Source organism: Phoca vitulina, unplaced genomic scaffold (genome assembly GCF_004348235.1).
Source record: "Phoca vitulina isolate PV1807 unplaced genomic scaffold, GSC_HSeal_1.0 scaffold104, whole genome shotgun sequence".
In the NCBI taxonomy this organism is placed as follows: domain Eukaryota; kingdom Metazoa; phylum Chordata; class Mammalia; order Carnivora; family Phocidae; genus Phoca; species Phoca vitulina.
In genome coordinates this window covers 110,374-128,735 of record NW_022589807.1, presented here as the reverse complement: position 1 = coordinate 128,735, position 18,362 = coordinate 110,374, and the positions used below count along the sequence as shown (strand labels likewise).

Here is an 18,362-nt window from a genome sequence, read left to right as displayed (position 1 = left end):
ATAACATACTTAGTGGTGAATTTTAAATTTTAGATCACTTTCCAACAGATATCATCTATGAGATAAGGATGCCTACTATGATCGCTTCTATTCAACACTGTACTGGATGTCACAGCAATGCAGTAAGAAAAAGAAAAAGAAAAAGGACTGGAAGGATTTAAAAACTGTCACTCACAAAATATATGAACATGTATGTAAAAATCTGCAGATAAACACTTAGTATTAATAAGTGAATTCAGCAAAATCACTAGACACAAGGTCAAAACACAAATTGTTTCATGTACCAGCGTAACAGAAAATTAAATCTTTACCCATCACCATGAATACCCTAGCCAGCTAAGCACCAAGCGTTCAGGGACTGACTGGGAACTTGCCACCAGTCTTGGCACCCTGGCTGTGTAAGTAACAGCCCCAAGGCCCTGAAATGCAAACTAAGACCTAGTTAGAAAAGCAGCAATGGGGTGGGAATGACTATAAGCAGGGCCAAGTCCATATTTCCAATGGGAATGGCATCTATCTGCCTCATTTATCCCAGCAATTAGAGCCTCCATTTTTTATTGCATCTCATTAATAGCCCTTTTTATTTTGCCTTAATTAGATTTTAGTTCTTTTACTTCTCCAGAAAGGGATTCTCTAGTGTCTTCTATGCTTTTTTCAAGCCCAGCTAGTATCTTTATAATCGTTATTCTAAACTCTAGTTCTGACATCTTACTTATATCCATATTGATTAGGTCTCTGGCTGTCAGTACCCTCTCTTGTTCTTTTTTGAGGTGAGTTTTTCTGTCTTGTCATTCTTGCAGAACGTGGTCACTTTTCTATTTGTAGAATTATAGCAATTCTTTTCTTAGATCTCTGGATGAGTTTACAGGTGTTCAGAATGATCTGATAGCAATCTAGCTGAATTCCTGGGACCTGACAAAACTAAGGTCTCCTACTTCTCCGCCATCCTGGAAAGTCTCCAATTCTGTACTACTTCAAACAGAGCACTTCTAATGAGTGCTAGGATGCAGACAGTCTGATTGGACAAAATACTAATATGTAGGTACTGTTCTGTATCTCCAAATCCTTACTTCAGACTGTTTTTCTCACCTGATGGAAACAGGACAGAATGCTGTCCACTAGTTATAGCACGGAAAAAAAACCCCACACATGAACCATCATCCTAATAGTTACACCATAGTGGGTGATAGATGCAGGATGCCAAGAACTAGTTATCTGACAACAGTAAACCCCAACATAAAGGAAGAGGATAAACGAACTCCTGCTGTAATAAACAAACCCTAATTTTGTCCCTTCCTTATCAAACAACCTAACATTATCAGTTTTCTGTACAACCAGAAAAGGCAGAAAGTAGAGGGGATATGCCAGAGAAAATCTCCCCCTCCTGCCCCCCATAAAAAAGGTGAAAGGAACCAGCCCTGCCACATCAGAACAAAAACAGAGGTAGCAAACTGTGATGTAAAGGCTAAGGGAGATAGGACACTAAAGGACATTTAGCTTAATTTAGCAACACCAAGAGCTCAGAAAAAAGAGAATGAACCCATCTACTGACTCAGCAACACTTTTTCTATGACAGTATAGTGTGTCAGAGTGATGCTAGCAACCCTGTACTCCTCACATGTTTATTTTAACCAAATCTCTGAAAGCAGCACAACTGCTCAGAAACTGCAAAGAGAAAATAAAGCAGCATTTTAGCTGGCTTCTAAGGCTGCATTCCAGGGTCTAACGAGGACAAAGAACCCCTAGGAAAATTATCTGCATTGGGCAGTAAGAAAAAAGGCACATCAGTCTTTGCATGCATATTAAAATTAATTAACTAATTAATTAAAATTAAAAGAGATCTGGCAACCTGGTCTAGGGCCAAAAAGGTCCCCAAAGATTTTAACTGTCTGGAAGGTGGTTTCAGAATTTCTAACAAGGCCTCAAAAATATTAAAGTATTCTTCACTTTGAATTCTTACTAGAGCATGATTATAGGATTAACTCTATATTGAGAAACCTGCTGAACCACTACAGCAGATTTCTGGTTGCCTTAGAAAAATACTATTTAAACTATTTAAAACGCTTAACACATGGGGGTTGCGGGGGACATGGACATGGACCAGAGTCAGAGAGCCTAGACCAAAAATTAAGTAACATAGTTCCTTACAATGAGTAGCCTGGTGTGTCTATATTCATACTGAAAATAGGTCTCAAAGAAACAATCCCTCAAGGACACACACGTGTGCCTATAATTCATATACTTATTATTCAAAGAAAATATCTACTGAGCACCAACTGTGTCATAGGCAGCCCAAACAGTGGTGAACACAGCAGGCTCATGAAACTTAAAACGGGGACCACTTACCCCCATTAACTAATAACCAATTACCTTCTGTAGTAAAGCCTCAGGAAGGAAAACGTAGTATAATGAGAAAGAATAAAATAGAGGTTTAAAAACACAGGCAACCTTTTAAGTTGACTGCTCCATCCAAGCTGTCATTTTAATTAAATCAAATTTTATTTTAAATGCACCAGAAGAATTAAAAATAGCAAAGTCTTATGTAAGGCTAACAGCCACCCTTTAAAGTTGCCTATTTTCTAAAGCTAATTTGTGACCAGAGTTTATCTGTATCCAAAGGGATTCTCTTGTAAGGCAAAATGGTGATTGGGAAGAGTTAACCAGCAATGATTTTTAAGACAACTGAAATGTAAGGCCAATTTAAAAATACCTTTTTCTTCAATTTTAAAATATTTTTATTAGAATTGTTAGTGATTGGGGTGCACCTGGGTGGCTCAGTCAAGTTAAGTGTCTGACTCTTGATTTTGGCTCAGGTCATGATCTCAGGGTCCTGAAATTGAGCCCTGTGTCAGACTCTGTCCTCAGTCCACTTGGGATTCTCTCGCTCTCTCTGTTCCTCCCCCTGCTCGTGCACACACGTGCATGTGCACTTTCCCAAATAAAATCGTCTAAAAAAATAAAATAAAATAAATAAAAAAGTAATTAAGTACCCAAAATCTACATGCCAAACCTTTCTTAAGCATTTCCCTTCCCTCTAACCACAACACATATCAAATATCCAGGTTCTTGCTAAGAAATTCAGTACAGCCTCTGCAAAGAAGTGGCTATAGTAAGTTAGCTACCAAATACGACAATGATCACTGTTACAAGGTACTTACCAATCTATTTCCTATGTTCTTAGTCAAAGGCCATTACATCCATACAAAGTAAGTTACAAAGTTCAACAAAGCTTTGCAATAATTTCCCCTTGTGCATCTTCACGGTCTTCCTAAATACCTACAGTTCACTCCCAGCACTTCTAAGATTCTGGCTCAGTGGGAGTGCCTTGCTACCCAAGAATATTTAACGTGCAGCCCAGGTGTTTTGTTGCAGGTAGTTCTTAGTCTCCACAGTGGAAACAACACAGTGGAATAAGCAGTCTTAAATCGCTGTCAAGAGATTCTCTCAAACACATACCTAAACATTTGGCCCTGGGGATATATGCTTAAGAACCTCTGTTTTGCTTTCATAAACAAGGACCTGTTCAGCAATACTTACAGTTAACATTGGAGTTGTCAACAAGCCCCACGCAAAGAATTCTAGGAAGATGACAATAGCAGCATGATATACACTTGGTCTGCCAAAGCCTTGTAGCTAAAAAAGGAAGAAAGTTATTATGAAAAATAGTAGACAGATAAAAGAAATCAATTTTGCTAAAATGGTATCTAACACACAAAATAAAGACTGTATGAAGTAAGCTTAGGACCTACCTGTATTATATACGATAAAACTTCATTCTGTGGCATCCCTGATTCCTTGCCTAATCACAGAAGGTGGCAAAGTTATAAACTTTTTCACTTGTCCCATGACTGCAAATAACTGAGCTTTGGTTGAGAATCAACTGGGTCTTTAAGAGACTGAGGTTCCAAGACCTGACTATTCTGTCTCTTACTAATTATGTGTCCCTCAGAAACTTGGCCTTTCTAAGCCTGGTTTCTCTAGCTATGTAAAGAGAGAGGTGGGCATGTGGGTCACTTGTTCAAAAGCTTCAGGAGCAGCACAGATGATTTAAATGATGGGGGAGGACGAACAATAAGGAAAACACAGTCCATACCAGGGGGTCAAAATCCAACTTTCTGTTTGTTACATTTTAAGACTGTATCTATTCTGCCAGTTGCCTGCAGTTTATGACTTCTGGAGATACATCTAAAATTCCCTTCAACTTAATGTTGATTCTATGACAACGCTTATTACAAGATTAGGCACCTTGCTACCATTTGGTAGTAACTGAAAGTGATGCTTGCAAAAGACTCTGTAAAGCCCTCACTATTCTTATGCTTATATTTTTAAGTCTTTAAAAGGTAGAAGTAAATCTACATTTCACTGGAATTTAATCGTAAGGAAATAATCAGACAAATCCAGATTGTGGGACATTCTACAAGATAACAGGCGTGGTCTCCTTAAAAATGTCAATGTCATAAAAGATGAAAGTAAAGGTCAGGAGACTCATACATATTAAAGGAGGCGAGAGTCACACAACAAAATGGGGGATCCTGGAGGAAAAGGGAACAAAAGGATAAAATATGAATATGGACTTTATATTAATCATTTGGGTATTCTTGATGTCTGCAACTTACCGTCAAACGGTTTGGCAAAACAACAACAACAAAAAAACCGAAAAGGTACATACGTACTTCCTAAAGCAAATGTTAATAAATGCCAACTGCTGAATTTAGATGAAGGGAATATAATTTTACTTTTAACTTTTTTTTGTAGTTTTGAAAATTTTCAAAGAGCCAAGAACAAATGTTATTAAAAATACAAACTCGTGAATTTCTAAATTTTTGCCATGTCCAATGAAAAGTACCTTTAAATGCCATTAAATAAGACATTTGCAAAAACAGAAAGCATTTTACAAAGTTAAAAAAAAAAATTAAGCATCTAACAACTCACCCCCTCCAAACCAAAAGGCCTTTAACATAATCTTCCAAAAAGGAATAGTTTTCAATAGTCCTTTACCAACAGAATAGTGAATGGAAATGGCAGCAACTATTCAGCCTCTGCCTATGATTAAGCCTTCTGAGACCTTCTGCGTTAAGTCGTTCTAGCTGCTAGAGACAGAAACTTTGCCATCACCCTTGGCTCTCCCCACACTGCCCTCCATCTAATCCTCTACCACCTCTTGCCCAGGTTACAGAGTAGCTTTCCACCCTTGCTCCTTCACCCACTGCACTGCAGCCACAGTGCCCCCGTTTAAATGTAAATCAGATCCCGGCAACTCCTCTGCTCCACTCTCTTAGACTTCCAGGGCAGTCAGCCCCACATCCCACTAGTCCAAGGAGGTCCCACACCTCCCTATCCCCTTTTGTTATGCTCTTATTGTTTTCTAGAGGATTTCCAACAAACTTTAGGATTCATTTTTGTCTACTGCCCATGGAATGGTAATTTAAATGCTATGAAGGAAAGGATTTTTGTCTTTGTTCAATGATGTATCCAAATAGCCCTTCTCTCACCCCACTATAGTAGTAAGCACTCTACAAAATTTATGAGATGGAAGAAGGATCTCTTCTTCAGAGACTAACATCTTTTCTCTGATCTTTTAAACAGCAAAACCCAAAATGTAGAAAAATTTTTGAAGCAGATGGCCCAGTTTCTTCAACAAGGAAATGGTATGGTCAAAGAAAAAAAGAAAAAGGAGGGAGAACTATGTTAGTATATAGATTAAAAGAAATTTAAGAAATATTAACCAAAAGCAATATTCTGGGACTTTGGGGTTTGACTCAAACTATCTGGAAAAAAGACAATTCTGAGACAATCATGGATATTTGAAAATGAACTGGATATTAGATGATACTAAAGAATTATACTCTTTGTAACATAATGGTATTGAAGGTGTGTTTTTTAAAGATCCTTATCTCTTAGAGATACACACTAATGCATTTGTTTGTGAACTGACAGCATGTTTGGAATCTGTTTTAAAATCTACAGAAAAAAACTAGAAGCAGTGGCAAAAATGAATTTTAAAAAAGTAAAGTAGCCTATATGCACTTACTAATAATTTCTAGTTATTTGGGTAAAAATTCTGATAGTCACCAACTCCACACTACAAAACAATTGCTTCTGAACACTGGGTGAGCATGTCAATAAACAGCCCAATATTGCTCTTGAATCATTTTATTTATTAAGCATCATGCATACAAGAATCTCAAAAAACTCTGAGAACAGCGCATAGGAAGCATAAGAAGGTAACTCTTATTTCTTATTTGCAGTTTCCATGGTTTGGTGCTTTTGTAGGCAATAAAGTTCTATTTATGGAGACCACTGGGATAGAGATCCATGTAGCGGCAATGCTGATTAAACATAAAAACAGATACACACTTTAATCTGTGTGATATATTTTAGGACATTATGCTATTTTAACACCTTGCAAAAAAAAAACCAGACAACCTACATTTTGTTTATATATTATATGCTTAGATGTATCAATTAGAAGTTGTTTAACAAACATCTCTTCTAAAATGCAAACACTTTCTTATTCTCACCTCTACATAAATTACTTTAATTGAACTATCAACTATTCCTAGCCAGTACCAGTGATACATGAGAGAAATGTACTATGACAGGCAGGCAGGCCTTGGTACAGTGGGAACTTAGTGTGGGCAACTGGATATAAGAAGGTGACAAAAATAGGGGCACCTGGGTGGCTCAGTCGGTTAAGTGGCTGCCTTCGGCTCAGGTCATGATCCCAGGGTCTGGGATCGAGCCCTGCATCGGGCTCCCTGCTCGGCGAAGAGCCTGCTTCTCCCTCTCCCTCTGTCTGCCACTCTGCCTGCTTGTGCTCTCTCTCTCTCTGTTAAATAAATAAAAATCTTTAAAAAAAAAAAAAAAGAAGAAGGTGACAAATAAATCTGCCTTCCTTCCAATTCTTCCTAAGCTCTTGGTGGCCAGGATGCTGATGAAAAAAAAAGATCACAAGTTTCTCCCTTAAATTATCTGAGCTAATCAGAAAAACTTTAACACAACCTAACCAATTATTTCCAGTTGAGCCTGATCTAGTGCAGCCTTTCTGGATCAGTTCAACGTCTCCTCTCTCCATTTGCCCCTTTATAAATCAGTATGGAACAGCTTGAGATGTTTAGATGATAAGTATGTGGTGATGTCTTTATTCACTCATACGACCATCTCTCCTACAGAGGACTGCAATGGCCTCTTAACTCTAACTTGACTTCTCTTCCCTTCCTTCTTCAAATCTTTCTTGATACCATACTCAGAGTGATCATTCTAAAATACCTATGTTATCATATGACACTTGCAGAAGACTGCAAAAACTGAGCTACAAATTCTGAATCTCATTCCTGTGTACATAATCTTTTTGCAATATGTGCTGCCTATGCCATCCAAAGGTAGAGTCTATTTCTCCACTTCCCTGGATCTGGGCAGGCTTAACAACTTGACTCAAACCAAGAGATGTCAGGTGAAGTGACAACATGGACTTCTGAACCTAGGCCTCCAGAGGTCTTCAAGACCACATGCAAATGCCTTCTTGGCACAAGCATATTAAGTCCTCCCTATTCAGGCCATCTGGGCCAACCAGTGAACAGCCATTACCAGCTGCCTGACAGAGGAACAAGGCTGTTTTAGATCACCCAACTCCATCAAGCCTGCAGATGACTATGGAAGCATGGGTAACTCCAAACAAACCCAGTGAAGAACCCCAAGCTGACCCTAGCCCAAAGAATTGTCATAAATGGTTGCTGTTTTAAAAACACTAAATTTGGGGGTAGTTTCTTATGTAGCAATCATTAAGTGATACAACCGCCCTCCCTTTGCCCTCATGATTAAGTTTAAACTCAAAACTTTCTTGAGATCCCTTTTGTAGTTCTCCAATCTCATCCCACAGTCCACATATAGCCGTGAAAATCAATAAAGGGAAACCGCTCTAAAATGGAGCCAGAAGGCCCTCGCTCCAGGGTGCAAACTGATGATTTTCCTAGCATACTGAAGTTAGCCTGTAGGTGAATAAAAGACATGGTCCCCAGCATTCTGTTTAAAAGACTGTCTGTATACTATGCATCATAGGAAATATTGAAGCACTGAATTTTTTTTTTTCTAATTTGAGGAATTAACATTGTATTGCCTGAAAGGGAAAACAACTTCTAGACCCAGTCCTGTTAACTAAGCTGACCATAATTCTCTCCCAAAGAGAAGTGACTAGAGGTTTAACATCACTCTGGCTATTCAGAACTGTAATACCCTTTAAAAATAAAAGGTACAAATAGACAATTCAATAATAATAGTTGGAGACTTCCATACCCACTTCTAGTAATGAATAGAACAATTAGAAGATCAACAAGGAAGGAAAGATTTTAGTAACACTACACTAACTAGACCTAACAAACATTTACCTGAACACTCCAACTACAGCAGTATATTCTTCTCATGTGTACACAGAAATATCATAAAACAAGTCTAAATAAATTAAAAGGATTGAAATCGTATAAACTATGTTCCCTTGACCACAATGTAATGAAACTAGAAATCAGTAATATAAAAAATATGGAAAATTTACAAATACGTGGATATTAAACAACATACACCTAAATAACCATAGGTCAAATAAGAAATCACAAGGAAGATCACAAAACTTTCAGATGAACAAAAATGAAAACACAACATATCAAAGCTTGTTGAATGCTGTTAAAGCAGTGCTTACAGGGAAGTTTTTAGCTGTAAATACCTTATTATAAAAAAAAAAAAATCTGCTTTCGATAACCTAACTTTTCACTGTAAGAAACTAGAAAAGCAAATCTAAAGCAAAGAAAAATGAAAGAAATAATAAAGGCTTAGAGCAGAAATAAATGCAATACTGAACAGAAAAGCAACAAAGAATCGTCAAACTATCAAAAAATTAACAAATCTTTAGTGAAACTGACTACGAAATATAGAGGGAAGATTTAAATTACTAGAATTGGAAACGAAAGGGAGGTTATAAAGGAGTATTATGAGCAACTGTAGGACAATGGATTGGATAAACTACATGAAATGGACAAATATCTAGAAACACCCAATCTACTAAGACTGAATCATGAAGAAATAGAATATCTGAATATACCTACAACTAGTAAGGGTATTGGATCAGTGATCAAAAACCTCCCAACAAAGAAAAGCCCTGGCCCTCACAGCTTCAATGGTAAATTCTACCAAACATTTAAAGAAGAATTAAAATCAATCATTCTCAATGAAGAGGAGGGAACACTTCCTAACACATTCTATGAAGAAAGTATTTACCTGTACCAAAGAAAAAGATACCACAAGAAAAGACAACTGCAGATTAATTTCCCTTATGCTAACGATACAAAAATCTTTAACACGATACTAGCAAATTAAATTCAGCAGCCTATTAAAAGGGTTCTAATACCATGGCCAAGTGACATTTATTCCTGGAATGTAAGAAAAGTTCACATATGAAAATCAATCAATGGAACACACCACATTAAAATGAAGGGGGGAAAACACATGATCATCTCCACTGATGCAGAAAAAGCATCTGACAAACTTAACAGCCTTTCATGATAAAAAAAATCTTTAAAGGGATAGAAGGAAATTATCTCAATATGATAAATGGCACATATGAAAAATCCACACCTAACATCACAGTCAATAGTGAAAGGCTTAAAAAACTTTTCCTTTAAGATCAGGAACAGGAAAAGGATGCCTGCTTTCAACACTTTTATAGAACATAGTACTGGGAGTTCTAGCCACAATAATTACATAAGAATAAAAAGTATCCAAACTGGAAACGAAGAAGTAAAATCATTTCTGCTTGGGGATGCCATCATCTTACATATAGAAAACCCTAAAGGTTACAAAAAAAACTTTAGAGCTAATAAATGAATTCAGCAAAATTGCAGGACCAAAACAAACAAACAAACAAAAAAACCATGCAAGTATCAGTTGCATTTTTTAAAAGATTTTATTTATTTATTTGAGAGACAGACCGCATGAGCGAGGAAGGGGCGGGGCAGAAGGCTCCCTGCTCAGCAGGGAGCCTGACCCAGGGCTCAATCCCAGGACCCTGACATTATGACCTGAGCCTAAGGCAGCCACTTAACTGACTGAGCCACCCAGGCACCCCTCAGTTGCATTTCTATACCCTAACAATGAACAATCCAAAAAGGAAATTACAAAAACAACTCCTTTCACAATAGCATCAAAAAGAATAAATTCTCAGGAAAAATGAACCAGGCAGGCAAAATACTTCAACACTGAGAACTACAAAACATTGCTGAAAGGAATTAAGAAGACCAAAAATAAACAGAAAGACATTCCATGTTCAGGAATCAGGAAACTTAATGTTGTCCAGATGTGAATAGCCCTAAATGATCTATGGATTCAATGTCATTCCTACAAAAATCCCAATTACATTTTTTGCAAAAACAGAAAAACCCATTCTAAAATTCATATGGGATCTCAAGGGACCCTGAAATAACAGCCAAACAATCTTAAAAAAGAACAAAACTGCAGTACTCACATTTCGTGCTTTCAAAGCATACTACAAAGCTCATCAAAACTGTGTGGTACTAGCATAAACCAATGGAATATAATAATAGAGAGTCCAGAAATAAACACTTGCCAAATAATTTGCAACAAGAGTGCTAAGACCATTCAATGGAGAAAGAGTAGTCTCTTCAACACATGGTGCTGGGAACACTGGACATTCATAATATGCAAAATAATAAAGCTGGACCTAACCTCACATCATGTACAAAAAATTAATTCAAAATGGATCAAAGCCCTAAATGTAAAAGCTAAAACTACAAACTCTTAGAAGACAACATAGGAGGAAAATTTCCTGACATTGGATTTGACAATGCTTTCCTCAATGTCACCAAAAGAACAGGCAACAAAAGAAAAAAACAGATAATCTGATTAATCAAAAAGAAAAACTTTTGTGCATCAAGGGGTATTATCAACAGAGTGAAAAGGCAACCCACAAAATGGAAGAAAATATTTGCAAATCATATATCCAATGAGGATTACCCAGATTATATATATATAAAAAACTCCTACAATTCAAGGACCAAAAAACCAAACTGATTAAAAAATGGGCAAAGGACAAAAAAAACACATGAAAAGATGCTCCACATCACTTATCATTAGGAAAATGCAAAGTTAAACAACAAGGATAGTACCTTGTGCTCATTAGGATGGCTATGATTAAAAAGAAAAAATATTTAAAAACCTGAAAACAGCAAGTGTTGTCAAGGATGTAGAGAAACTGGAACCCTTGTGCACTGTTGGTGGTACTGTAAAATGGTATAGCCAATGTGAAAAAACAGCATGGGGGTTCCTAAAAAATTAAAAATAGAATTACCAAATATCCAGTAATTCCACTTCTGGGTACATATCCAAAAGAATTGAAAGCAGGATCTCAAGGAGATATTTGTACACCCATGTTGATACCATCGTTATTTATAGTAGCCAAAAGGTAGAAGCCATCCAAATGTCCACTGACAGATAAATTTATAAACAAAATATAGTATGTGCATACAATGGACTATTATTCAGCCATGAAAAGGAAGGAAATTCTGATAAGCGCTACAACATGGCTAAATATTGATGACATCATGCTAAGTCAAATAAGCCAGTCATACAAGGACAGATACTGTATGATTCTGTTATATGAGATTCAAAGAGACAGAAAGTAGAATGGTGGTCATCCAGGGATAGAGAGAAAGGGAAACAATAAATTATTTTTTAATGGGTACAGAGTTCAGTTTCAAATGATGAAAAGTTCTGGAGATGGACAATGGTAATGGTTGCACAACAATGTTAATGTACTTAAATGCCACTGAACTGTACACTTAAAAATGCCTAAATTGGTGAATTTTGTGTTACATATATTTTACCACAATTAAAAAAAAAAAAAAGGAACTGAAAATAGATCACAGAGCTAAAAGGAGGTCCCTTAGTTTCACAATGAGTTTGTATATACAGCACTAATGTCACTATCCATGTAAGAAAAAGTTGATATGTTGGACTCCATTAAAATTAAAAACTTACACTCCGTGAAAAACACTGCTGAAAGAACAAAAAGACAAGCCACAGAGTCAAAGAAATTATTTGCAAAACTCATACCTGATAAGGGACTTGAATCAAGAGCTCTTACAACTCACTTATAAAATAACAAGTAACCCAATTTAAAAACGGGCAAAGGACTTGTACAAACATTGCTTGAAAGAAGATATACAGGGGCGGGGCGCCTGGGTGGCTCAGTCGTTAAGCGTCTGCCTTCCGCTCAGGTCATGGTCCCAGGGTCCTGGGATCGAGCCCCGGATCAGGCTCCCTGCTCAGCCAGGAGCCTGCTTCTCCCTCTCCCGCTCCCCCTGCTTGTGTTCCCTCTCTCGCTGTCTCTCTCTCTGTGTCAAATAAATAAATAAAATCTTAAAAAGAAAGAACATATACAAGTGATCAATAAACACATGAAAAGACGTTCAACATCATTAGCCACCAGGGAAATGAATATCAAAACCACAGTGATGTACCACCACAGTGATGTACCACTTCAGAACCACTAGAATGGGTGTAATAAAAAAAAATAATAACAAGCATTGATGAGGAATTAAATTGGAGCCCTCATACAGAACTGTTGGGAATTTAAAACGGTACAACCACTGTGGAAAATAGTTTGGCAGTTCCTCAAAATGTTCAACAGTTACCATATAATTATCAGCAATTGTACTCCAATACCCAAGACAACTGAAAATATACGTTCATACAGAAACTTGTAAACAAATGTTCATACAACATTATTCACAGTAACCAAGTGTGGAAACAACCCAAATGTCTACCAACTGATTGAATAAACAAACAAAAAGTGGTATATCCATACAATACAGTATTATTCAGCTGTAAAAAGAAATAAAGTATAAATTCATGCTACAACATGGAGGAACTTTGAAAACATAATGCTAAGTGAGAAAAGCCAAGAGGAAAGGCAACAACATATAGTATCATTCCATTTAAGTGAAATGCCCAGACTACACAATTCCAAAGGGAGGGAGCAGCTTAGTGGTCGCCAAGGCTTGAGAGCAGGGGAAAATGAAGAGTGACTGCTAATGGGTACTGGGTTTCATTTTGGGGAGACGAAAATGTTCTGACAGTGGTGACGGCTGCATAAACTTGTGAATATACTAAAAATTGTACACTGGAATACAGTCAATTTTATGTGAGTATATCTCAATAAAAAAATGCAGTGGTAAAAAAAGAGATGAGAGAAAGACACACAAAGAGGCTGACTGTCTCTTGGCTGCCTCTGGACTTTGCTGATGGTGTGTGAAGGCTGGAATAATGACAGCCACCTTGAGACAAGAAGAGCCAGACAAGTCAATACACAGAAAACACAAAGGACCTGGGTCCTTGATTATACTGCTTACATGCTAAATGAACCAATCCTGAAACTGTCTTTCCATCAGATTTCTTGTTAAATGAGCTAATAAATCCCCTAATTATAAAACAGGGTTGGGGGGGGGGGGTTCTGAACAGACTCCTAACCAAAAATGACAGGGCAAATAACTATATGAGAAGATGCTCAGCATATATCATTTAAAAATGCAAATTAAAACAATGCAATTGCTGGATGGCAGAATTTAAATGCACATTGCTAAGTGAAAAGAAGCAAGTCTGGAAGGCTATATGGTGTATGATTCCAGGTAAAACTACAGAGGTGGTAAACAGATCAGTGGTTGCTAGGGGTGGAAGAGGTAAGGTTAAACAGTTGAAGCACAAAGGACTTTTTCAGGTAGTGAAACTTATGTATAACACTGTAATGGTAGATGGTAAGTGGTGCTATGTATTTGTCAAAACCCACAGACTTTCGGAACACAGAGTGAACCTTAGTACATGTTAATTAAAAAAAAATGTTTAAGAGGGCAGAGAATCTCAGCATGGACTGCAGAATGTGACAAAGAGCTAACTGTATTAAGAATGCATGACTCAGGGAGCCTGGGTGGCTCAGTCATTAAACGTCTGCCTTTGGCTCAGGTCATGATCCCAGGGCCCTGGGATCAAGCCCCGCATCAGGCTCACTGCTCGGTGGGAAGCCTGCTTCTCCCTCTCCCACTCCCCCTGCTTGTGTTCCCTCTCTCGCTGTGTCTCTCTCTGTCAAATAAATAAATAGAATCTTAAAAAAAAAAAAAAAAAAAGAATGCATGACTCAACTTCATTGAAGAGAATGGGGGGAAAGTTAGTGATCTAAATAACATTAGGAATGACTAGTCTGCAAGACTGAAGGCAAAAGAAACCTCACATAAGCACTGTACTCTAATTGATAAATATGTTCCCCACAATGGTACAGATAACAATTCTGAAACCAGTGTCCTGGAACTGAACAATTAAGTAAACGGATGACAAATGGTGGGAGTTACTTTTTTCACCGCCCCAGTGGAAGGTTATAAATAAACAAGGGGGGAGAGATAGAATGAGCCATGTGCTAACAGATTAGATTTGGGTATCATTATGACCTCATTCTAGCTTTACAATGATACAGGCAACCACATACAGAAATATTTATAGATATATGTATATACACAGGCTAATATACACACATCATATTTTCCTTGACCTGTCACCTGAGAACCTAAAAGTAATGACACCGTGGCAGCCCAACAGCACTTGAAGTATCTGGTACCCAGGTCTTGGTTTCAAATACAATTTTCCAACAAAAGGAGCCAGGGCTCCTTGGAGAAATGGCTAATTCTAGGACTAAGGCAGGAAATATACAAGAGGAACCTGGAGCATCTTGTAGTGCCAGAATATAAGTGCTAAAACAACAACAACAAAAAACAACAAATAAACAAAACCTAACACAGTGACAAAAACATGGGGATATGTCAAAGAGCTCCCAATGGCTAAAGCTGGAACAATATGAACAAAGCAGTATTGGATTATAACCAAATTATAAAATAAATATTTCTAAGTTTATACTAACATGATGATGTAGTAAACAAAAGGGGGAGAACAGACAAATCTCCTATGCAGAGGAATTCCAAATAATTTACATAGGTACTTTGTACTCAAGAAAGTGAAGCATAACTTCCCATTCTTCAAATGTGGGCTGCACATACTCTTCCAAAGAGCACAGTATAGGAAGAGGGGGAAAAGAGTAACTTTATAAAGAAAGGTGACAAGTATCAACAGTGATTTGTATCCTTGAGATGATGTAATGAAAATGGCACTTCACTTTTGTGGGCTTCCTCCCCCAAACCCATAATCTCACCCTAATATTGAGGAAAACATTAGATGAATCCCACCTGAGGGACATTCTACAAAATATCTAACCAGGACTCATGAAAATTGTGAAGGTCATCAAAAACAAGGAAAGTCAGAGAAACTATCACAGCCCAGAAGAACTTAAGGAGACATGACAACTAAATGTAAAGAAATACTGGAACAGAAAACGGGCATTCAGTAAAAACCAGCAGAATGTGAATAAAGTGTAGACTTTAGATGATGGTAAAGTATGGACACTGGGTCATTAATTTTGACAAATATACCATACTAATATAAGATGCTAATAATAGAAGAAAACGGGTGTGGGGTTTATGAAACCTCTCTATACAATCTTTGCAATTGTTCTGTAAGTCTAAACTACCCTAAAATAAAATTTTATTTTTATTTTTTTTTAAGATTTTATTTATCTGTCAGAGAGAGAGCACAAGCAGGGGGAGCGGCAGGCAGAGGGAGAAGCAGACTCCCTGCCAAGCAGGGAGCCCGATGCAGGGTTCAATCCTAGGACCCTGGGATCATGACGAGCCGAAGGCAGACGCTTAACCGACTGAGTCACCCAGGCGCCCCTAAAATAAAGTTTTAAAAAATAAATGGACAAGAATATCAAAAACATCCTGAAGGAGGAAAGGAAAGAGTATGGGAAACACTAGAGCAGGGGCTGGCTAACTATAGCCCACAGTCTAAATCTACCACCAGTTTTTGTAAATTGTTCTACTAAAATTTAGCAGTGCTCATTCATTTATGTATGTCCACGGCTGCTTTTTTTTTTTTTTTAAGATTTTATTTATTTTTTGACAGAGACAGTGAAGAGAGGGAACACAAGCAGGGGGAGTGGGAGAGGGAGAAGCAGGCTTCCCGCGGAGCAAGGAGCCCGATGCGGGGCTCGATCCCAGGACCCTGGGATCATGACCTGAGCTGAAGGCAGACACTTAATGACGGAGCCACCCAGGCGCCCCGGTTCATTCCTATTTTAAGTCATTGAATTATCCTGGTCAAGTTGGCTTGTCAAGATTCAACTTCTGGACCTGAAGAGTTCTCAAGCCTGCAGTGTCAGAAGGTGACTACAGTCTCTTTACGCACACAGTTGCTGAAACATGAACACCATTGGGAATTTATTAGCAAATGTCTTGGGTGGTATGGGAAGTCAACTTTTTCTGTCACAAAAGCCTGTTATACTCGGAGTTCAGGGTACATTTAGAGGAATACTATTAAGATCCTTGCCTTCGAGAGGTGTTGTGTAGTACAGGAGAGAGACTAGTTGTATGTGGAAAAGAGGCTACAGGGATTTGGTAGGGAAGGACCCGCCTCTGCTCAGGGTAGTTAAGGAATGTCAGCAGCTTCTCAGATATTTTATCGGGTTACTGATATTTATGAACACCCCTTTGTATTCCACTTACTCACACTGGGGCCAGCAAACATTTTTCTGTTAAGGATCTGATGGAGTAGGGACGCCTGGGTGGCTCAGTCGTTAAGCGTCTGCCTTCGGCTCAGGTCATGATCCCAGGGTCCTGGGATCGAGCCCCACATCAGGTTCTCTGCTCAGGCAGGAAGCCTGCTTCTCCCTCTCCCACTCCCCCTGCTTGTGTTCCTTCTCTCGCTGTGTCTCTCTCTGTCAAATAAATAAATAAAATCTTAAAAAAAAAAAAAAAAAGGAATGAACCACATGACCCCATTATGGCCAGGGAGATATGAGGGGAAATATGTGGGAGGGTTTATGGACTTTCCTTCATTCTTCTAGGGACAATATCAAAACATTACTGTTTCCAGTGTGACAGCACTGTTGTGTAAGCATGTGATACTTAGCAACGTCAGCCAACTTGAGACCATATGTGGTCAATCCTAAAGACCAAAAACTAGCACCCTGGGAAGAGCAGAGCATATGAATGTAATGAGCCCACTAGGTCTTTGGTGATATTAAACTGCTAAAATAAGCACACAATTCCTGTATTTCCTATTATGTGCAATAAAAATTCCCTTTATCATGAAGTGTATCATTACACCATGAACAATGTTAAGCTATTAAAAATGAAATATTTGAGTTTGATTTTTATGGGTAAGCTAAGCAACTAAGGCTGTAACTGTAAACTGTTGGCTCCATTGTACTTCTAAGCAGAAAAATTATTTTAAAATACATTTTAATTGAAAACTGGTACTCCACAGTTGGAATGTACTGCCATAAGATTCAAAGTCATCTCTGCAGCACTACTGAAGACATTTATGAGAAGTAGGTTTCACTATAAGCTCTTAGTATTTTAATAATTCAGACATTTAATACTTCTTGCCTACATCATTTGTATTTATCTGGTTAGTAAAATGCTCCATCAACAATAAATTCTTTATCAGAAATCTTTTAAAATATAAACACAAAGATGAAAAACACAAATAGTTTTAAAACAAATAAATGATTATACCTGAAAGTTTTGCTTTCATCCTCCTAATACTGGAATGCCAGTAGGAAAACCAATTTTACGGCTTCTTTAGATGAAATAACTTTTCCATAAAAATTATGAAAATTTTCCCAGCACTGCATTAAATAGTTGAATAAATGCAATGACTATGATGTTGGAGGGACTAAGCATTCATTAAACATTTGTAAGATAACTGCTTTTAACTCAACTTTTCAAACTCTATAATTTACCAACCACCACCCGACTTAAAGCAAACCAAGATGCCAAGGACTGCTTTTGTAAATATTTCTATTTCTATCAATCTTCTTCAAGAATGAAAATATTCGGGGCGCCTGGGTGGCTCAGTCGTTAAGCGTCTGCCTTCGGCTCAGGTCATGGTCCCAGGGTCCTGGGATCGAGCCCCGCATCGGGCTCCCTGCTCCACGGGAAGCCTGCTTCTCCCTCTCCCGCTCCCCCTGCTTGTGTTCCCTCTCTCTCTGTGTCTCTCTCTGTCAAATAAATAAAAATCTAAAAAAAAAAAAAAAAAAAAAGAATGAAAATATTCAATTCCAAGTGGTTAATTCACTCAACATATGTTTTTTGAGTCCCATTATGTCAGTTAGATGCTGGGGGCAATGGTATCAACAGAGGATACTATCCCTGTTCCTGTTTCATGGAATATAAAATTTTAAATGGAAATAAACACTC

General features: G+C 37.8%; 1 protein-coding gene across 2 annotated transcripts in view; it reads right to left on the bottom strand.

Annotated features, from left to right (window-relative positions):
- MFSD14B (major facilitator superfamily domain containing 14B) overlaps nt 1-18,362 on the bottom strand; it is a 69,362-nt gene that overhangs the window by 39,589 nt on the left and 11,411 nt on the right. For both annotated transcript variants that reach the window (XM_032397827.1, XM_032397828.1), the window contains one exon: nt 3,538-3,633. In XM_032397827.1, coding sequence (XP_032253718.1) covers nt 3,538-3,633 — 96 coding nt within the window. The remainder of the gene's footprint in view (nt 1-3,537; nt 3,634-18,362) is intronic.